General features: G+C 35.7%; 1 protein-coding gene across 1 annotated transcript in view; it reads right to left on the bottom strand.

The window, feature by feature from the left end:
- Positions 1–8,302, bottom strand: part of LOC128029098 (solute carrier family 12 member 9) — a 35,156-nt gene extending 26,854 nt beyond the window's left edge. Inside the window, exons 1-5 of the mRNA XM_052616625.1 lie at positions 8,023–8,302; positions 3,537–3,671; positions 3,290–3,427; positions 1,913–2,218; positions 927–1,034 (exon numbers count right to left, since the gene is read on the bottom strand). Of these exons, the coding sequence (XP_052472585.1) occupies positions 927–1,034; positions 1,913–2,218; positions 3,290–3,427; positions 3,537–3,671; positions 8,023–8,248 (913 nt within the window). The 5' untranslated portion in view covers positions 8,249–8,302. The remainder of the gene's footprint in view (positions 1–926; positions 1,035–1,912; positions 2,219–3,289; positions 3,428–3,536; positions 3,672–8,022) is intronic.
- Between the last annotated feature and the right edge of the window lie 15,545 nt (positions 8,303–23,847).

Below are 23,847 nucleotides of genomic sequence, written 5' to 3'. Positions count from 1 at the left end.
AATAAAACTCTAAGTTTTGGTGTTTGTAAGTGCTGCTGCAGTGGAGAAAAAACTCATTTTGTGAAAACGGCCTTAAAAGATATATACTGCAATTGAAATTGATAGAAGCAAATAGATAAAGGTCAAAAATTTTAACCAGGCGAATGATATATGAAAAAACCCTTCTATAAAATTCTTCAGAATATAGAGAGGAATTAAACTCTAAGTATTGGTGTTTGTAAGTGCTGCTGAAGTGGAGAAAAAACTCATTTTGTGAAAACGGCCTTAAAAGATGTATACTGTAATTGAAATCGATAGAAGCAAATAGATAAAGGTCAAAAATTTTAACCAGGCGAATGATATATGAAAAAACCCTTCTATAAAATCCATCAGAATATAGAGAGGAATAAAAGTCTAAGTTTTGGTGTTTGTAAGTGCTGCTGAAGTGGAGAAAAAACTCTTTAAAGATAAGTATTGTAACTAAATTCTATAGATGTAAATAGATAAAGAGCAAGAAAAACAACACTTAAAAGTGTATTTTGGAGTTTTCTTTCCACTAGTTTGAAACAACAGACAGTTTATAATTACTTTCTGTGAAAATATGTTTTAAAATAAAGACTCAAAGAGTTTTGGAAAGCTCAGTGTTTTTTAATTTGGTGGTTCATTTATAGGCTATGTTTAGATTTTTACTTCTGCCGATTTTATTTAAGCTTCAAAATGAATAGAAGTCATGTTAATTTGTGAAGATTATCGTGATGAACAAAATGTGTACGTATTATAAACCTTTGGGTTTAGTTTCTGAAATAATCCAGAAGCCAATGGAAAAATCCAACTGGATTTTGGTTGAGAAGTCATTCAGAAATTTCATTTTTACACAATAATTCAGTCTAACAAAAAGGAGAAAATGCTAAACAGCAGTAAACAGTCCAGTAAAACTCAAGACCCACCGGACATGTTGGATCCAGCCATGATTCCAGTGCAGCCGTTAAACATCACCGCAAAAACAGTGGCGAAAGACATCATGACTCCAGTGGAGTAGTCCACTGTGTAGTCAGCTAAACACACACACACACACACACACACACACTAGATTAACTTTCTGTATCTTCTGCAACCCAGCATTTGTGCTAAAAATCATGATTATTACACTTACATGTATGCATTTAGCAGACTCTTTTATCCAAAGCCACTTAAAAAATAGCAATTTGTAGTAGATGCCTGGTTTATTAGACAACTAATAAAGTGACTGTAAAGCTGCTTTGACACAATCAGTATTTTATTAAGTACTATAAAAAATAAAGATGAATTTGTGGTTTAGGTTAAGGTTAGGTTTTAACTACTTGTAATTATGCATGATTTACTGTTATTACTATAGGAAGCACATGTAACATGTTACCACACCTACATGTGTATAAATGATTATCTTTTCTAGTTAGCATTTGATTTCATTTTCCAAGCTTTTTTTTATTTTTATAAAAGTGCATTTTTATTTTAAATTTACTCAGTTTAATTTCACATTTTTATGATTTATTTATCAGCTTTTCTCCAACTCACAATCTTGATATAACAAATATAACTAAACATATAAAAAAAAAACATATTTTCCACTTCAAAAGTGGTGTTCGATTTTAGTTTCACTACTTTAACAATGACACTAATATGAGAACAGCTGATCTAATGTAATGTTCCTAAAAACGTGCTTAGGTTTGAAAGAACTAGCTGCTGTTATTGTACATGTGTAATGATCGGCTGGGTTATTGATGAAGCTGGTTAATTCATATCAAGTTAATACATCTTCAAGTCTCTTCAATCAGGAAGCTACCTTTGGTCTTTTACAGAAATTTGTGAGTCCCATTTCTCTGTTTTCTAATCAGACATGATATAAAACACTGAAAGCTGGTAATATGTGAAAACTCATCGTAAAACCTCTCACCTTGCACGTTTCCCATCAGAGATTCTAACTTAAAGCCGGTGAAGTTTGCGCTCGTCGGCCCGAGGGAAGCGTTCCTGTGACCAGGCAGCTGGACGGTTTTAAACGGCACGATGAAGAAACTGATAAAGATGCTCCCTAAAGACACCATGACAATGATGAAGATGAGGAAGGTGGCTTTAGCATAGATATGAGCCCCGATCAGACACACGAACACACACAGCAGCAGAACCACCGTGCCGTACAGGAAAGACCACCAGTAACCGGTCGGCAGAACCATGTACCGAGATGCAGACAGCGACGAGCCATCTGAGAGAAATAACAACACAAGTCAACATTGAAACACTCATTAAAACCTAAAACATAAATTTATTCTTTTTTTTTTAAAATAAATTAACAAAAAAAAACAATTTTTTTTATTCATTTCACAGCAATTAATAGCCATTTTTGCTAGTAAATAAATAAATAAATAAATATTTTATTATTTTATTTAATTGCAATAAATAACCATTGATGCTGGAAAATAATTTAAATAGATACAGAAATAAAAGTTTATTTGTTTCATTTAATTGCAGTTAATAGCCTTTGATGCTGGACATTAAAACAAAAATATTAAATAAATATATATAAATATAAAAATAAATATATAAAAATATAAACAAATAAATACATATTTTTATTAATTTATTTAATTGTAATTAATAGCCATTAATGCTAGAAAAAAAAACAATGTGCATAATATAATATTCAAAATATGAATATTAAATGAAAACTATAAATAAAAATTGACAAATGTTGCCTTGACATCTGAAATATTTTTACGGTGAAGCTAAAACTACAGTTGAAATATAAATAACTAAAACCATATAAAATATAAAAATAAATTAAAAATGTAAAAAAAAAAAGGCAAAAGCATATAAAAACACTAAAATTTTAACTAAAATTATAATAACAACTATTATAACAGTATATGAATAATACAAAAATAAAACTGTTTTTGGTTCAAATTTAAGCTCAATTTTTTCACACAAGGGAAAATGTTTTATGCTTTTTAAAAAGAAATGACATACCTCAACAGTGTTCTGTAAAAAAAACATTAAACATCTAGAGCAGTGCAGCAGCCTTTATTTTGGTTTGATGTTATTGTACACCAAACTCCATTATATTTATATTTAATATTGAACCCATGACCTTGGCATTACTGGTGTCATGCAAGATAATGCCTTGCCATCCAAAGATAAACCAAAACCACTTATGCAGAGTAGACTCATGTGGTTTTACTCACACTAAATGAACTCATATTTTGTCAATAACCCTTCCATGAGTCAATAGGATCATGCATACCTATACAATTAACATAAACACAAGTGCAGATGCTACCTTCAGGAATCCCGAAGTTTGTGAGCACGGCCTCCACCAGTCCCAGCACTAAGAAGGCACAGCCGCACACGTTCGCCAGAAAGAACATGATGCCAATGCTGCCACCGAACTCTGGGCCGAGAGCACGACTGATCATGTCTGTAGATGCAAACAAAAGCACACACGAACACAACCCCACAGCTAAGGAAATTAACGACAGGTACAGTCATGCATGTGTTTATGTTTGTGTTTAATGATGCAAGGATACAATACGCTCCTCCGGCGTCCAGCGCTCCGTTAGTGGAGATCGCGCACACCGACAAAACCGTCATACTGATGATGAAATACGACACCAGCAGCATTGCTATAGTCTGATAAAGACCACACTGACCCACAACAAAACCTGCAACACAAAACAACACCGGTTATACGGTGTCTTAACCCTTATATTACACTCTGGGTCAATTTTGACCCGCAACATTTTTGAGTTTCAGAAATACTGGTTAAAGCAACAGTTCACTTCAATGTGCTGAAAATGTGTTCACCCTCAGGCCATCCGAGATGTAGATTAGCTTTTTTCCTCATCAGGTTTGCAGAAATGTAGCATTGCATCACTTGCTCTGAAGTGAATGGGTGCCGTCAGAATGAGAGTCTGATAAAAACATCACAATAATCCACAGCACTCCAGTCCATCAGTGAACATCTGGAGAAGACAAAACCTGAAACACATCCAGCATTAAGATGATTTTAACTCAAACACATAAGAGTCTATAATCCATAATAACACTTCCTCCAGTGAAAAAGTGTTCTGGTCTGAATCAGGAGAGAAATCTGCACAGATCACGCAGCGTTTAAACAGATCTAAACAACAGCAGATGCACTTTTTCACTGGAGGAAGTGTTATTCTGGATTATAGACTCTATGTGTTTGAGTTAAAATCATCTTAATGCTGGATGTGTTTCAGGTTTTGTCTTCTCCAGATGTTCACTGATGGACTGGAGTGCTGTGGATTATTGGGATGTTTTTATCAGACTCTCATTCTGACGGCACCCATTCACTGCAGGGCATCCACTGATGAGACACTGATGCAGTGCTACATTTCTACAAACCTGATGAAGACACACACACACCCTGATCTCAGATGAACTGAGAGTGAACACATTTTCAGAACATTTTTCATTTTTTTAGTGAAGTATTGCTGTAACCTAGTTTTGCTGTTCTTCAAATGGTGTCTTTTTTTCCCCTTATTTAATAAAGTCACAAACATGCAGACAAAGTTTGACACTGGATAGTGCATACAAAATGTCTTCTATTACCATTATGTTGTAAATCTTTGGTCAATTTGATCTGCAAACAGGTTGCATTTCGACACACTTCAGCTTTAAAACGGCAGTAAAAGTGTCCTGTCAGCACTTTAAACATAAACTGATGCATGCTTAGTCTTGCTCTCGTGTAGTTCATTCACAGATCAGATGTTCTAGATTAGTGCAGCGCTTAATGGACTTCAGTCAAAAAAATTACTATAAGTAAAAAAACCCTAGCTGACATTTAAAACATCTGAAAACATTAACATCACACACATCAGCAAATCTGCACACATTTGCATGCATGTACTCATGCACACACACAGTTTGCAGACTTCAGTAACACTTTACTTAAAGCCTTCATTTAAAATGCACTATAAAATTTGTTTTAATGCATTAATCATGCCTTTTAATGCACATTATGATGCATTGTATGATCTCATGAGGAATGAGAATTGCATAACCACAATTATAGTACATTATAATAATTATCTACTCATTGTTACACCTTTAGAAAGTATAATGTATTAAAATATGTTCAAATATTGTAAAGCATACTGCAATTATTTAATGAAAAGATAAATAATAATAATATTTAATGCATTACACGCATTACGAATACATTTATAATGCATTATATTTTGAGGCTTTTAGTAAAGTGTTATCGACTTGTTAAAACTGATTTTTCATATATTTTTAATTCATACTGAAATATTTAATGTGTGAGAAAAATAAGTCAGCATTTTGAGCAAATCAAATATTGAAAAATGTAAATATAAAAAATATAAACTCTTCTTTCCAATACGAGTAGGAACATGTATTAAAAACACACACACTTTCATGTGACTGTGACTTTGCTAACATGCAGTGTGTGTGTGTGTGTGTGTGTGTGTGTTTCCACATGCAGGCCGAACACCTGTCACATAAGATAAATACAGCAAATCAATACATGATCGTTTCTTACCGTAGTGGCTTCTCACTAAGCCAGTGTGCTTAAAAGACAAACAAAAGCAAATATTAAACCCGAGCAGAGTTAAAACCTGCGGATGTGAATGAGATCTGGGTGTGTGTGTGTGTGTGTGTGTTTGTGTGTGCCATGTGAGTGGCATAACTGGAATAACCACCACACAACGCCAAATGCTCACAAATTACAGACAGATCACAGCCTGTCTGTGACTGCGGTTACTATGTACTCTACACACTGATTAAACATTCATAAATCATGCCTGAGATATTCAGAGACACAGCACTTGTGCTTAAGCTCCTGTCATTAATAAAATCATACATTACGTCACAATCAGCTGTTCATCAATGATCAGTCTCAGACAAACCATCAGAGCTGTAACCGTTAAACAAAACTGAAACTAAAACTAAAATGCAAAAGCTATTAAAAAAAAAAAATTAAACTAAAATTAAATTTAACATAAAAGCTTATTTAAAATGTACATGCACTCATTTAGCAGACAGGTTTATCCAAAGTGGATTATAAGTAACTTGTTTGTCAAATTTAGTTTCAGGCTGCTGTGCCGATGCTTAATTAGTTATGTGATACAATGTATCTCGCTACTAAACAACACACAATGAGAAACTGTAACAAAATCACTTCAAATGTAAGAAAAGACGCTCTTCCTCTCTCAGTGGACGATTCTTGACCACAGAAACCAATAACTGTCTGTGTGGATCAGACTGTACGAAGTCTGAGTTTCTATTTGTTCACACTATAGTAAAGCAGAAAAGGAAATAATCTGGGCTCATGATGTGTTAGCATCCAGCAAAGCCAGTTTACACTTATTTTAATAGCACAAAACCACATCCGTGTGGCGTTTATCTCATGTTCAGTCATATTTACATACACTGCTTCTGAGTGTTCTCTAAATGCTCTAAAACAAGTAGTTACAATAGATAAAATGTAAGACAAATATTTAACTAAAGCGTTCCATGAACAATGCATAACAAATGTTTTTTTATGATAACGTTTTAAGAACATTATAAAAAAAAACATAACTCTGAATGAACGTTTTATTAATGTTACTAGAAGAACATATGTTCGTAACTTTGAGAGAACTTTGTCTGAACGTTCCGAGAACATTCCAATTACGTTTACGTATAAATAATGTTTTCGTACAAATTTTTGGAGTATGTTATTGAAGTGTTACAAATAAATTTGAACTAGGGCTGAACGATAAATCACATGCGATATTTAATGACAAGCTGCGCAAAACCACAATCATATTTTGCGCATGTTTTGCGCAGCTTGTCAGTAAACAACGGCTCAGTGTAGTTAATTCTGTTTCATGAGAAAGTGAACAGGCGATGGAGATTTACCGCTGATTACAGAAGCGGCTTTATCGACGAGATGCGCATTAAATATCGCATGCGATTTATCATGCAGCCCTATTTTGAACAAATGTTCTATTATCGTAGCTAGAAAAACAATTGTTTGTAATTTTGAGAGAACCTTGCCAGAAAATTCCAAAAACATTCCCATTATGTTGACATATAAATAACGTTTTCGTACAATTTTTTTGGAGTACGTTATTAAAGACTTGCAAATAATTTTTAACAAATGTTCTATTATCGCAGCTAGAAAAACAATTGTTTGTAATTTTGAGAGAACCTTGCCAGAAAATTCCAAAAACATTCCCATTATGTTGACATATAAATAACGTTTTCGTACAATTTTTTTGAGTACGTTATTAAAGACTTGCAAATAATTTTTAACAAATGTTCTATTATCGCAGCTAGAAAAACAATTGTTTGTAATTTTGAGAGAACCTTGCCAGAAAATTACAAAAACATTCCCATTATGTTGACATATAAATAACGATTTCGTACAATTTTTTTGAGTACGTTATTAAAGACTTGCAAACAATTTTTAACAAATGTTCTAATATCGTTACTAGAAGAACATTTCTTGGTAACATTGTGAGAAACTTGCCAGAAAATTCCCATTATGTTGACAAATTAATACAATTTTTGTACTAATGTTTCGATAACATTATTGAAGACGTACAAATAACTTTTAATAAATGTTCTTTCATCGTTACAAGAAGAAACGTTTATTCGTAACTTTGAGATGACCTTGCCAGAACATTCCCATTATGTTGACATATAAATAAAAATTTTGTACACATTTTTGGAGTGCGTTATTAAAGACGTGCAAATAATTTTGAACAAATGTTCCATTATCATAACTAGAAGAACGTATGTAACCTTGCCAGAACGTTCTGAGAACATTCCCATTATGTTGACATATAAATAACGTTCTCGTACTGTTTCGATAATGTGACACACAGACAGACAGACAGACAGACAGACAGACAGACAGACAGACAGACAGACAGATAGATAGATAGATAGATAGATAGATAGATAGATAGATAGATAGATAGATAGATAGATAGATAGATAGATAGATAGATAGATAGATAGTGTCAGTGATAGACGCACCGATCCGCAGGAACACCACCACACTGAACATTGACAGCAGTGTTGGGATCACCACGCCGAAGAATATGTTGAGTTTGGGCGGCTGTTTAGCGGCGGTTTTCCGTCGGACAGCCGCGGGGCTCTGGTGCTCGTCCTCATCTCTACCGGTCCGAGTCTCCCGGTGGTCTCCGGACTCGTTGACGCTGGCGGAGAGCCGGTAATGCAGCAGCGGCGTCCGCTCAGACATGTTCGCCGTGATTGAAGCTTCCTCTCCGGCTGCGGTCACATGATTCCCCGTGTTTACTGCGCCTGCAGTCACGTGACAGAGAGAGAGCGCCCAGCCAATCAGCAGCGGCTATAACACTATACAATCACAGCGAAGAGGACAAATAACAGCTTCATTATTTAGACACATAGTATCTGTAAATTAGAGACTACTTAACAACATCCTTCTGTTCCTTTAAACACACACTTACACACACTTCTGGAGAAATCAAACACTTCCCGCAAAACCATTTGATCTGTTCTCAAAATCAAACAATGCTTTCAAAACATAAACACAGCCAGTCAATATATAAACACTGATCAGCATTCATTAGACACTACATCAAAAACAACACAGCGTCCAGGGCATGTAGTTACAGATATATATATTTTTTTATTTCATATAGAAAATAATTTTGCTATAAATAAAAGTAAATAATTCAGAACTCAGTACAGCAAATATATTATAGTACTGCAAGTAATACAGTATATCATTTCTGTATTTTCAGCATGAATATAAAGTAAGCTCAAAGAACAAAGACAACTCTAAATGCAAAGTGTATTACACAAAACATTGTGCAAATGCAAAATCAAAGTCAATGAGAGTCTCACTCTGCCTCAGCATCCCGATGGTGGAGAGCAGGGGCGGTGTTAGGGGTGGGCTAAGGGGGCTGGAGCCCCGAATGTTTTCAGTAAAGCCCCGAATGTTTTTATTACCACCATGCCATCAATGAGTTTTCATGCCCAATAAAGTAATTTATATTAGAATTTAAATAAATAAATAAATAAATATCTCTCGACTCAAGTCCACAGTGTCTGTAAATTTACCCAAGTAAGTACGCGTTGTCATTCACATCCGACGAAAACCGCCCACTGATTCTAGTGCTTATGACTGACATGTAAACTGGCCAACCATCGATGAGCGTCTGTACGATCCAGCCAATGAAGTGAGATCTTTTGGAGGCAGGCGGTTTGTTGGCGTGTAGTATTTTACTAGATCAATTTATTTGAAAATTAAAATGGATATTTCAAAATTAATCTTCTTCTTCTTAAAAAAAGTAAGTAAACCCCCCCAGCCAAAACACTTGAATGCCAAGATACAACAGCTTACTTCAGGTATATCTAACTTTTATATTTATTTTTCGGTTTTAAATTGTGTCTGATTTAACGTTATATTTTCAGTTAACGGTTGCGCAGCACAGTCTGTAGGACACACACACACACACACACACACACACACACACACACACACTTTTTTTCTGAATGAATCATCAGTTTCTAACGAATCCATTGATTAAATGACTGACCGACTCACTCATTAAGGCAGTGGCATGCCTAGTGGCAAAGTACCATTCTAATTTCTTTCATAATTTCATATTTCTGTAGCCTATTCCAAATTGTATATTTGATACATTAACCTTCTTATGATTATTTATGCAATTTGTAAGTGCTTTGTAAGTCCTCCTTCAAAAATATAAGTGTATAGAGCCCTGCGTTTATAATTATACTTGGCTTTAAACACAGAGATAAAGTCCTTTGACCGGTATATCTTTGTAGAGTAAGAGTATGTCAGTGCACTGCTTCATGTTTGCTTCTTATCCCTATTCTACCAGGAGAGTGTAGCCGGTCAGGCTTGATTGGAAAATAAAATAAAACAGAGACAGAGACAAAAAAAAAAAAGTGAGATAGAGACACAACATCAGCATATGTGTCAGGTTACAAGGGATAAACTTGAAATAAAATGTTTTAAATTTGTTTTTATTGTTTTTGTATATTTTAAACTAGGTAAATCTTTCTGATCCTCAAACTGACTCAAATGATTCGCGATCCCGCTCCAACTCCCAAACTGGAGTCAGATGACTCAAATGATTCGCGATTCCGCTACGCACTCCCGAACTTATTCAAATGATTCGCGATCCCCAAATTGACTCAAATGATTCGCGATCCCGCTCCAACTCCCAAACTGGAGTCAGATGACTCAAATGATTCGCGATTCCGCTACGAACTCCCGAACTTATTCAAATGATTCGCGATCCCCAAATTGACTCAAATGATTCGCGATCCCGCTAAGAACTCCCGAACTTATTCAAATGATTCGCGATCCCCAAATTGACTCAAATGATTCGCGATCCCGCTAGGAACTCCCGAACTGACTCAAATGATTCGCGATCCCGCTACGATCTCCCGAACTTATTCAAATGATTCGCGATCCCCAAATTGACTCAAATGATTCGCGATCCCGCTAGGAACTCCCGAACTGACTCAAATGATTTGCGATCCCAATACACATAATGCTATAAAAGTGTGCACATTGAGAGAAATAAACAGCAGATGTTCATGTTAACAACTTCTTTAACTTGAGCAAACGCTGCTAATACACATACATGTTAATAAAGAAAATAAAACGAAAAATGAATTTTTTAATGCTACTGAATAAAAATAAACGATCCAGTCGAAAGTCTCTGCTCATCATGACAGGACCTGGATCAGTGAGCTGCGTCTCGGACCGATGACGTCACTTCCATGGAGGCATGTTGTACACGCCCCCATCCATAGACTCCGCCCCCACGTAGAAACAGTGCCATAAAGAGAGACGTGCAGAAAAGTGAAGCGCAAAGGGAAAATGGTATCGCAAGCTCAATCTAGACTGACACGCAAAATAAAAGCAGCGTTGCAAATAAATTAATAGATATGATCATGGAAAATATGTATTGCAAAATCATTGCTTTCGCGCTGTTTCATTTGTTTTGCAATTTTAATTTTTGTTTGCAAAAAGCAAATGTATTTTCCTCAATACTTTAAATAAAATGTTTTAAATTTGTTTTTGTTTTTATTGTTTTTGTATATTTTAAATAAGGTTAATCTTTCTGATTTATTAAAATAAAAAGTCACATACATGGATTTTTCTGGGTTAAGCCCCGGATCTCCACTCACCCTAGAACCACCCCTGGTGGAGAGCCGCGGGAAACGGCTGACACTGCTGATATCTTCAAATTTACATTGTCTTCTACAAGTCTTTGCTGTATTTCACGCAGTTGGAAGACATTGTTTTGATGGACCATATGAAGAATGAGAGCCTCTTGCTGTTGGGAGAACGAAGGAGTCCTTCCGCCCTCATTTGGTGGTCTTGCAATTCTACAAAAGGGAAAATGCTCTTACTGATGTATACATACAGAAACAATAGTAATGGACATCACATTCATATGTAAATTGTATTCTAATTTCTATTGACAAACTGATGTACTATATCAAATGTCAAATTAGAAAAACAATAAATTTACCTGTTCTCTTCTCTGAATGTCCTGATTATGGTGGCCACAGTTGTCCTCGTCCTCCTCTTCCTCTCACATTGTTTCCATCCATCGTGGTATCAATCCACATGTATTTACCATTTTGCAACACAGTGCAAAATGTGTTTTAGTGATTAAAGTGAATGTGTTTAAAGTTTTGCAAAAAGAGTGGTTGAGATTTGGAAACAGTGTCTTAACTACCTGAACTAGTTTAGGATTTTGCCTACAAAGTGACTGATTCGACAAATGGGTTTAGGCCACTGAGCATTGGGTTCAGAGAATGGTAGTTGTGAAATACTGTAATACACACTTTTCATAAATGATAGACTGTACTACACTACAGTTTTTCAAGTTGCGCACAAGCGTTTACCAATACTTAAAGCACTTTTTTCTAAACTCTTAACACAGCAACACAACTACATCACACACTTAGCCAAATAGTTAATTTTCTGGCCAAAACCACATATTGTTAAATCAATTCAAGCCTTACATTTCAAAATGCTGAATACCTTTTTCTACATATATTTACTCTAACCCAGCAAACCCAATTCAAAATCGGACAAAACATTAGAAATGCTTTTCTATCCAATAGGAACATAGAGTCAATCATAGAACAGTGACACTGTCAAAATACTAACAGATGACGGCATTACTTTCTTCTACATGTCTGACATGTCTCAGTTCTACTTGCATAGACAATATAAAATTGCATTGTTGTTTGTAATGTAGCTACCTTCAACTGAAACCCATTTAACATGTTTACTGAAAGTGCTGAATGTGTTCATTCTCAGCAACATACTCTCTAAAACTGAACGAGTCATTCCTTTATAAAATCTACAACAGAAGAAATATTGAAATTGAAACCTTGATAGAAGTTGGTTTGGGCTCTGGATGTGGATGTTAGCTGATGTCAGAGATCAACAATTATTACAACATACTCGGCCTTTGGTTACTATGCAAGCTTGTTTCCATCACAAGAAATAAAAAAGTACTGATTCGTGTTGTTCTGCATCCACAAAACCAACTCAAAGCAGTATTTTTACTCTGTGTTGATGTGATGTAAAGAGCATCAACACCTGACTTTTCCTCCAACTGAGACTGGAGTCAGCTATTTCTAAATATTTAGTGATCTGTCACTTAAAAAATGTTTAACAGATGTTACAATATTTATATGTTTTCAATGCTTTCGAGTTGCTGTGGTTGCAGAAGTAGAGGCTTTACACTATATTTAAAGTTTGGAACATTAGGTCAAGTACGTTATATTACATTTTATGAAGTTACAAAATCCTCTTGTTCTTAATATTAAGACAAAAAAGCTAAGAATGCTTTTTTTTAATTCTTGAAAACACTCATTTTTTTTCTGAAGACAAATTTTATAGAGTATGTTAGGATAACCTCCAACAAGAAATATTAAACAGAATATAAAAAATTACAACATGACACTACATTATATGCCCCACTACTAGAGGATTTAAGTTTTTGATAAATATTTAATCGAAAGGTTCACGAGTGTAAAGTTTTGTAATTGTTGTATTACACAAGGCGACCTCAACAATCAACACTTGACATTTTATTATAAAGAAAAAAATCAAGATCCAGCTAACAGACTACGTTCTCTCAAAATAAGGAACAAATGTTTTTCCAGTAACAATAATAGATTACTGGTTCACAGTTATTTGGTTTTTCATTAGCACAAAAGCATTATTTATACATCGAAACGTCTGACATTTTTTAAATGTTACAGCTTGTTTTAGAATGTTCAGAGAACGATCAGATGTTACATTCGCATAACGTTTGAAAAAATGATACAATCGAAAGTTCCAAAAACGTTCAGAGACCTTCAGAAATATTTGAACGTCAGCCAAACGTTCTTTAAAAAAAATATATTTTAGAAAATATCTGAAATGTTTTAAAGAGTTGCACTTAGGAACCTCTTTATTAATGTCTTATTTGTCTTGATTGTAAAAAAGAAAAAGATAAATTCCTTCTTCAGAAGACCTCCATGAATCCGGCCCATGGTTTTCCATTTCATCCGTAAATCCTGTCCTGTTCCATTGTTATTTTTCTACTTCTTGAATTTCCTTAATCGGCTTTCATTTCAGACGTTCAGCGACATTAAGGCGGATCCTTTCACCATCTGTACTTCCTGTCTCTTGTGTGTGTGTGTGTGTGTGTGAGAAGTTCATGTGTGTGTTGTGCACATGTGTGTGAGATCCTCCATCAGGAGCTCCACAGGACCACGCAGAAGCTTTCTGTAGAAACGCACCGTCTCTTTCAAACTGGACGTTTTCTGAGCCGCACAGCTGCGTTCTGGAGTCGCTGTGGAAATCTGTGTGAAGAGACGGAGAGAAGCGTCACTGCGACCCACAAACACATTCTGTCCATTCACTTCCATTGCTTTTATTCCAGCCAACAAAAATATGCGCCAAGAATCTTTAGTAGAAAATGGTATTCCTGAACGTGTCCCGTTTTTTAAATAAGTATTTTTGTTTATTAACTTGAGCATTTAAATTTTTTTTTAGCATTGATGGTAATGAGTAAAAAAGTTAAAAGAGGAAATGAAATAGAAAGGGAATAACAGCAGTATGTTAAAGCTCAAAATGGCATTATGATCATATGAGCATTTAAGCATGCATAGTAAAGACAGCACAACTTCTGAAGTGAGTTACTGTAAATATATATATCTTTTTTTTTTACATGCATTCAGTCTTTTCCATATAAAGCCCTTTTTCACCACACTTAATAAAAATGTATAAAAAAGTTCCTGGGAAAGCATTGCCCTTCAGAAAGTCTCTTCTCACGAGGTAGAACTTTTCCAAAGCAACTTTCGGGGGCGGGACTTAAGCGCTGAACATCCTGATTGGTTGACGCAGCGTTGTATTTCAACCACAGTTGGCATAATTATTTATCTATTTATCTAAAAGTATTTCAGGCAGGAATGTACTTGTTTAAGACTCAGATCTGCGGTTTATTGGTAAAAACTGAGGTCTTGGGAAATATTGTTCCAGATCCTTTCAGTAGAAAAGCGGCTTAATATGACTCTTCCTAAATCAGGGTTATGTGATTCATAATCAGGGGAATGGGAATGTAATCATATCGAAATTTAGATATGAAATGTGTAACTTCTGCATTTTTGAGAGATTAAGAGCTCTTGAGGTTAAGACTGACATGTCTAGATCTGAACGTCTCTGTCTCTTCTATTTTATCTGGATTATTTGTGTCCCCTTCAAAAATTGATCTTGAGAAGTTGAGTTTATTGTCTCGCCCCAACTGTTGTGCAATGTAAGTCCCTGGATATGGCATATGTTTTTTGATATATCAAGTCATTAGGGATGAACCAGTGTTATGACATCTGTTTGTAATACAGATACTGGACCTCTGGTATGCAACAGCTGCTTTATAATATATCATGCATATAACATGCACATCTGTTTGCGATACGTGAAATAAGATGCTTATGTCGTCTGTTACAGTCATCTGTTTGTAATATAGATGCCGGAGGTTTTGGTCATCCTACAAGGATGTGAGAAAGAGATATTGGTTTATTAGAACAATAAGGAATATCAATTTTAAGAGATAAAAACGTATGTTGATTTATTGTTGTAGACATTGACAGTGTCGTCAATGCATTTTTGATGTTTAAAATAAAATAATTTTACCAGGATCGGGAAAAAAAAAATTGCCACAACACCGTTTCTACATTATATTTAGAACCGTTCATATTCATATTTACAAAACATATTCTGCATGTGCTTGCATTTTTTATTAAATTTAGTTTTGTTTACTCATTTGCATTGTTATATCAGTGAAATAGTCATGCCAGCATGCAAATTAGTGTTCTGATAAAGCATATAAAGCACACACATTACCAGCTAAAAGAGACTTAAACCCATTTTTAAAAATATGACAGCATGTTACTAAAGCAAATCATTCATTTTAAACAAGCATTTATTTGTGTTTATTGAACTTATTAAACACATTGCGGTAACAAACATGTTACTAAAGCAAAGTAAATCATTTATCATACATTTTAATCATGTATTCGATGTTTATTGAACTTATAAAACACATTTTAAACAAGCATTTAAAACAAAACAAAAACAAATTGTTTTTCACTAACTACTCATAAACGTTGTTTTCGCAAAGACACAAACATGTACAATCATGACAAAACATCTCCGGTGCAATGGTGACATTATACATTATACGTTATAAAACTGAACATTTACTTTAGTTTCATTTGTCGATAAAAATGCTTTACATCATTCTGGGCCATATGTTTACAAAATGTACATAAGTTGGAAAATTAAATCCTGCTTTGAGCTCTTCTCACTAACAGAAGTGAAATATCAGTCTGAGGTGACCGTGCTGAAACACACACACACACACACACACACACGATGACATCATTCAGAAAGGACATCTGTCCAGGACCAGATCACTGTTGTCCATGGGAGAAAACGCTAAAAGCTGTTTTTTTTACTTTTTACCAAAATCAAATATTGTGCATTTTCTACTTTTTAAATCTAGCTTGAATATAAGGTTGCCAAATGTATCTCATATGATTTATGTTTATTATTTCTACAAAGGTTCATGCTACTTTTATCAGTCTAATAAATATGCGGTCACTACATGATGAAACAAGAATCACGCTACCAAATGAGTTTCACCCAATGTTTTAAGAAAGAGGTGTTTTTAAAATACAACTAAGCCTGATGACAGATTATTATTTCTTTTTGGCAAACCTACGTTTCAAGTAATAAGCCTCCTGAGGATTTGCTCTTTTCTAAGTTCCAATGCATGGATCCAGATGCAGCTTCTTAACAGATTTATTTCATATTTTTGCATGGGTCTGCTGCCATCAGGGAGGAGACAGTGGAGTCTCCAGGCCAGGATCATCAGGCTGTCAGGAAGCTGAACTCCATCCCGAACTTACACTCCCACCCTTTCCCATGCACCACTGAACTCTGAACATCAGTTCCCTAGATTCCACATCCACAAAAATCCACATTCTGATGCATCTAAAGCACTAGACAAACCTTTGAAAAATAAAAGCACGAAACCATGGTACCCATGCAAAAATATGATCCTGCATCCGGATCCCTGCATATTTACTGTTACCTAAAAATGAAGTGTTAGCATTAGTTCTGTCAGATCACGAATCAAGCTTGCATTAGCTGATTCCCAGCTGATCACATCTACCTATAGGAATATGACACCTATCCCAGCATTCCTTTATAAGCTCTATTCAGTAGTATTCAGCAGCTTTTCAGCTTTAGGAGCAAATTACCCTCCTCCATCCCCAGCTCTTCCTTTCGCTGAAGTCAGGGCTTGGCTATGGAGCGTCCCCAGAAAACAAAAAACAGCTCTGCTTTTGCAAGTTGTATGTGTGCGTGTGTGTGCCTGTCCATGTGTGTGTGTGTGTGTGCCTGTCCATGTGTGTGTGTGTGTTTGTGTGTGTTTGTGTGTGTGTGTGTGCCTGTCCATGTGTGTGTGTGTGTGTGTGCTCTTGTTTTTGTATCATATCAGGACACAACTCTGTATAATGTCATGGGTATGACACAGGTATTACAAGGAGAGGGTGACTTATGAGGACATAACCCATGTCCCCATTTTTTAAAACACTTATAAATCATACAGAATGAGTTTTTTTGAGAAAGTAAAAATGCAGAAAGTTTCCTGTGAGGGTTAGGGTTAGGTGTAGGGTTGGTGAAGGTGATAGAATATACAGTTTCTACAGAATAAAAACCATTACACCTATGGGATGAACACACTTTACACAAAAACAAACATGTGTGTGCATGTGTGTGTGTGTGCATGTGTGTGTGTGTGTGTGTGTGTGCATGTGTGTGTGTGTGCATGTCAGCATGACCACCTTGGACTTCTTTTAGTGAGAAGAGCTCAAAGCAGGATTTAATTTTCCAACTTATGCACATTTTGTTAACATATCATTCAAAGGTATGAACAACGTTGGCCCAGAATAATGTAAAGCAGTGGTTCCCAACCTTTTTCAACTCGCGGCCCACACAACCAAACACATATGTTTGCACGGCCCACTGCAAAAAAATTAAGTGACCCCGCTATTGTTGGGTTAATAACTTAGTACTCAGAAACTAGTTTGTTAACTGTATTTTTTGAATGAACGTTGTGCAATATGGACAAAAAACCCTATAGCGATCTCTTTGATAAATTTGGTGATTTTGATTTTAATCACAATTTTGACACACACACAGATATGTTTTACAGTCATAAATGCATTCGGGATGAATCCCGTGTCCAGGGACTTTTTTTTGCCATGCATTGTTCATAGACAGGGGCAGATCTACCGGGGTGGCATTTCTAAAAGAAAGCCTTGCCACCCCTGCTGCCACCCCAGTTGGCAGCAACAAATTAAAGGTTATGGCCAATTTGAAAATTTACGAGCGCAAATCTTTCATGATTCCTGATCCCGCTCAGAACTCCCGAACTGACTCAAATGATTCGCGAACCCGCTTCGAACTCTCAAATTGATTCAAATGATCCGCGAACCCACTCCGAACTCTCGAATTGATTCAAATGATTCGCGAACCCGCTCCGAACTCTTGAATTGATTCAAATGATCCGTGAACCCACTCCGAACTCCCAAACTGACTCAATTCAATTCCAATTTTATTTGTATTGCGCATTTACAAAAGCCTCCTGGCTGACCAAAGTGCTTTTCATAAGAGCAAGAATATTACACATACATAAAAAATAGACCAAACAAAAATTTAAAATCACGCATTTCAAAATTTAGCATAACACAGTAGTCAGTACACTAAGAAAAATAAAAAAGTTTTTAGCAAGGACTTAAAAATATACAAGGGGCCAGTCTGATCTCTAAAGGCAGGGTATTCCAGGGTACTCAAATGATTTGCAATCCCCCTCCGAACTCCCAAACTGACTCAAATGATTCGCGATCCCACTACGAACTCCCGAACTGATTCAAATGATTCGCGATCCCCAAACTGACTCAAATGATTCGCGAACCCGCTTTGAACTCCCAAATTGACTCAAATGATTAGCGATCCCCATAACTGACTCAAATGATTCGCGATCCCACTACGAACTCCTGAACTGATTCAAATGATTCGCGATCCCCATAACTGACTCAAATGATTCGCGATCCTGCTCCGAACTCCCGAACTGCGCAAATGATTCGCGATCCCCATAACTGACTCAAATGATTCGCGATCCCGCTACGAACTCCCGAACTGATTCAAATGATTCGCGATCCCCAAACTGACTCAAATGATTCGCGGACCTGCTCCGAACTCCCAAACTGACTCAAATGATTCGCGATCCCACTACGAACTCCCGAACTGACTCAAATGATTCGCGATCCCGCTCCGAACTCCCGAACTGCGCAAATGATTCGCGATCCCCGAACTGACTCAAATGATTCGCGAACCCGCTCCGAACTCCCAAACTGACTCAAATGATTCGCGATCCCACTACGAACTCCCGAACTGACTCAAATGATTCGCGATCCCACTACGAACTCCCGAACTGATTCAAATGATTCGCGATCCCCATAACTGACTCAAATGATTCGCGATCCCGCTACGAACTCCCGAACTGATTCAAATGATTCGCAATCCCCGAACTGACTCAAATGATTCGCGAAACCGCACGGAACTCCCGAACTGATTAAAATGATTTGCGATCCCCAAACTGTAATAATTTACAAAGTATTAATATACTGTAATATTTTTTTTGTAGTTGTTGTTGCTATAAAAACAGACCTAAGCCATCAATAGCCTTTAAAATGGCTTAAAATGCATTATATAAAAAAATAATGATTGGTTAATAATAACACTGTTAAAATACATAATGTAGGCAAATACAAAATAAACAATGTTATGTACATGTTATTACAAATGCCATGTGTTTGCTGCTGTTACACTTACAGGACAATCAAATCCTTGTTTAGGCTACTGACCAAACATTACTTAATTTTTGTTATAGATGACACAGGCTTTATAATTTCTTCAACAAAAAACATGCATATCACAACCCTTACAAAAAAAAACATGGTTTTATCATAGTAAAACTGCTTAGTTTCCTTTTGCATGATTTCTGAATGCTTGAGACTATAAAATAAATTAGAGTCATAATAAAGTTATAGCCACAGGTAAATGTCGAGAGCTACAATTGTGATTTGTAAATAATACAATTTATTCATTTAGTTCTTTATTTGATTAAAGTTATTTTTTCACCCCTATAGTCGGTGTTTTTTCCATCATCATATTTGAGGAAGGGGGGCACAACAATAAATCCTGCTTATGGGAATCCTTAAGGTGTTGTGTTACACGTCTCTGGGAATGTGTGCTCTACTACACACACACACACACACACACACACACACACACACACACACACACACTGAAGCACGCGTGGTGTTTTCAGCTCTTCACTATATTGATGCATGATGTATGCTACACATGTGTACGTCAGTGCGCTATGAGAGGATTTCACCATTTCATTTGATAAAACTATCGTCATTCATTCGTATCGTATTCACAGACTGACAGAAACGACAATGTCTTTACGACAACCTGTCAAAATAAAATCTCGGTATAACTTGAAGAAACTCAAACAGAAATATAGTACTATTGCACAGTAGAGTATGCTATACTTCAAGTATTACCATACTTGATATGCTATACTTCCTATTAGCTAATAATAGTTAATTAAAAAACCACAAAAACTCTGTCTAAAACCCACCAAAATAAAAGTTGGATCTAACTCAAAGAAATTATGTAAGACATTGCTTAGTAAAATATACTTTAAAAAAGTATAACAAAAAACAATAACAACCTATTTTTCCAAAACAATTTCTAAAAGTACGTTTGTATTTGTGCCTATAATGTTTATTTGTTTATTATTATTGTCAGCTAATAAAAGCTATGCTTCAGGACCATATTCATATAACATCTAAGGCTAAATGTAGCTCTTGACTGGTTGAGTTAGATGATGATTAACACTAAACTGTAGAAAATCAGTTGAGTCTCCCCAGCTGGAAATGGCTGTTAAAATCTTGTGTTTCTTATAATAAATTGACATATTGATAACACTGAATCTTTTATAATGCTCTTAATGACATGTTGATGCATACTGTATGCATTAGTGAGTGTGTGGTGCTTATGGGGTATGGTCACTTATTCCTTATATGTTTGTAATGTTTGTTATAACTGTTTCAAATGCAAGACATTGATTGCATGAGATTAAGTTTGTAAATGATAGCTGTGTCCTTTTGTAGTGTGCACATATATTTATCATCAAACTGTGATAACTGTGACTAAATTCAGTATATATACGTCTGCCATATGTTGCCACCCCTCAAAAATTCCTGCCCCCTTCTCGCCACCCCATCAATATTTTTCTAGATCCGCCCCTGTTCACACGTATACTCCTTCTGCAGTGCGTATACAGTAGCAGCAGCGAGAAAGCAGATTTCCTTTGCTTTGTTACAAAACCAGACGCGCATGCTCAGATACACGCTGGGGTTGAAAACCACTGATGTAAAGCATTTTTATCGACAAATGAAACTCTGGTAAATGTTAATTTTTATAAAGTATGTTGTGTATAAACACTGGTCAAGACAGCAAAGCCCTGCAGAGAGTTGTGCGCTTAGCTGAGCGTATGTCAGGGTCTGCTCTCCCCTCTCCCCTCATCTACCTCAAACGCTGCAAAACCAGAGCTGTTAAAATCATCAAGAGCTGCTTTTCTACTGTCGGGTCAGTGCAAGCCAGTACTTTAAATGGGCCAGGTGGGGCTAATAGTCTCGGACCAGTAGCACTGAGGCCAAAATAGCACAGGGTTTCCACCGTCGAGCCAGAAGCTCGGCTACGCTTCACTAAAACCCACCTTTAACACTCCTCTCAGGAACAACATCATGCAACCCGTCAAAACCCGGGCCGTTGGCCTTGAGGAAGCACAGGCGAAGCACAATCAAGCACCGGAAGTGACATTGGAAACACGACTGGCCCTGGAACGCACTAGCACACCAGCCTTTGGCCTCAGGACTCCATCCACCCCAGTAACTGTCTTTTCACTTTGCTGCCATCTGGTAAACGCTTCCATAGTCTGATAGCAAAAAGTGAGAGACTTAGGAGGAGTTTCTTCGTCGAGACCACCAGGCTCCTAAACTAAAACTTAATTGTCAAAATAATCGACCGATTACTCGAGTACTTCTTCTGTTAAAAAAGTAACATTTCTATAATGCTTTCAAAAACTTCAAATAGAATGTTTCCGTTCACATAACCAATAATTAATATTTGTAATACATTAAAAAAACTGTGTGTTTTGAACGTTCAGAGAACATAACGTTTTCGCAGCTTAACGGGAATCTTACCAAAACGTTTTCAGAGAATATTTTTGTTAATTTTTTTCTGCTAACGCTTTGTAAACATTAACTCTGAGAGAATCCGGGATCCTGCATAAACCTGTGTTTGTGCACTGATTTATTTAGCACATTTATAAATGAGGATGCGCCACAAACTTTTTAAGAACGTTAGATTGACGACTGAACACAATCGTTTTGTCTGATTGGTGTAGCACTCACCTGTCGCTCCAGACGCTCCACTATGAGCAGGTGGTTCTTCACACTGCGTTCCAGCATCATTAAGACGACCGTCTGACAGGAAGTGGATGAACTTTTCTTCACGTTCCCCAGAGAACCAAGAAGAGCGTCCAGAGAGTCGCGTACAAACACCTGCTTCTGCTGGAACTGATGGGTGTTTCTCGAATTAGTAACTTCCCATGAAACACAGTTTTTTGCTGTTAAAATCCAGAATAGATATATTCTTGCACATGAAAATTATCCTATATCAGGTTTTAGTTTTGAAGGAATGAAGTTGATAGATAATTGCATCAGATCATTATTTTAGTATAATGTTATTTTAGTGTAATTTAGATGCTACTATTTTTTTGATTGATGCCCTGGCAACTAGACCAGATAAAATACAGAATTTTGCATTTTACTTTATTTAGATTAATTAAAATGCTTTATGGTTCTAGTTTTAGTCGAACATTAAGTTAATCTTCTTAAATGAAACTAAATAAATAAAATATTTCATGTTTACATTTTACTTTATTACAGCTATGTTCATTTAAATAAAAATGTTTTTGCAATAAAATAATTTTTTTAACAATTTACTTTTTTCAGCTAATGAAAATGTTTTATGGTTCTAGATTTAGTCGAACATTACGTTTATGTAAATAAAAATACATTTGCAATTACCAGAAAAATAAAATAAAATAAAATAAAATAAAATAATTTATTTCAGCTAATGAAAATGTTTGATGGTTCTAGTTTTAGTCTAGCATTATATTAATTTAAATAAAAATACCTTTGCAAATAGCTGAAATAAAAATAAAATAAAATAAAATAAAATAAAAAGAAATAAAAATAAAATAAAATAAAATAAAATAAAATAAAATAAAATAAAATAAAATGACAATGTTTTTCTTATGTTTTCGAGATTTCTTTGGTTAGATTAAGGAGCTGTACTCACGGATGTCTGTCTCCATGTTGCCATGTTTATCCTGATACACGGCAGCAGAACGGCTGATGGCAGCTGGTCTAAACAGTGCGTCTGTAACAGCAGGGTTTTACTGTGCATCTGTACAGGCTTTGACCGCCGCATATGTCACATATTTAAGCATGCATGCGTGTACCATGTGCGGCTCCAGCGCATCCGTCACATCCATGCGTCTCCTCGCCTCTGGGTCACAGATGAAGTCGATGGGTCTGGTTTGGCCAAACTGCAGCTGGAGCAGGAGAACCATGACACCTGCGGGATCAAGAACAACATCAAGTCACGTTTAGCTTTAACATAAAGGGAAGATTTAACATAAACTAAACCAGCACTATCGAGATATTTCTTATTTTAATGAATATACAATTTACTAGTTATGTTACGCTCTATTTATGTTAATATCTGGTAGAAATTGTAATATATTGATGAGTAAAAATTCTTATAATATACCTGCAATATACCTTTTTATTGAAAAAAAAATTGAAATTGTAATTATTTGTAAACTTTTTAAATACAGAAACTAGTCTGCCAATGCAACTTTATTTTAGTTCATGCATTTAATATTTTGTTTATGCTACTTAAAATAAACGTTTTGCATGCCAAACCAAAATTGCATTGCTAGACTAAACAAATACATTATAAATTGATGTGAACGACTACTTAATCTACTGTGTCCTGGAAATGCTAAACCAATTATACCAAACAATTTGCAATACGCTTTTATGTGCCAT

The sequence above is a fragment of the Carassius gibelio genome, chromosome A15 (genome assembly GCF_023724105.1).
Source record: "Carassius gibelio isolate Cgi1373 ecotype wild population from Czech Republic chromosome A15, carGib1.2-hapl.c, whole genome shotgun sequence".
Classification (NCBI taxonomy): Eukaryota; Metazoa; Chordata; class Actinopteri; order Cypriniformes; family Cyprinidae; genus Carassius; species Carassius gibelio.
The sequence above is the reverse complement of the archived record's forward strand: the minus strand, read 5'-3'. Positions and strand labels throughout refer to the sequence as shown.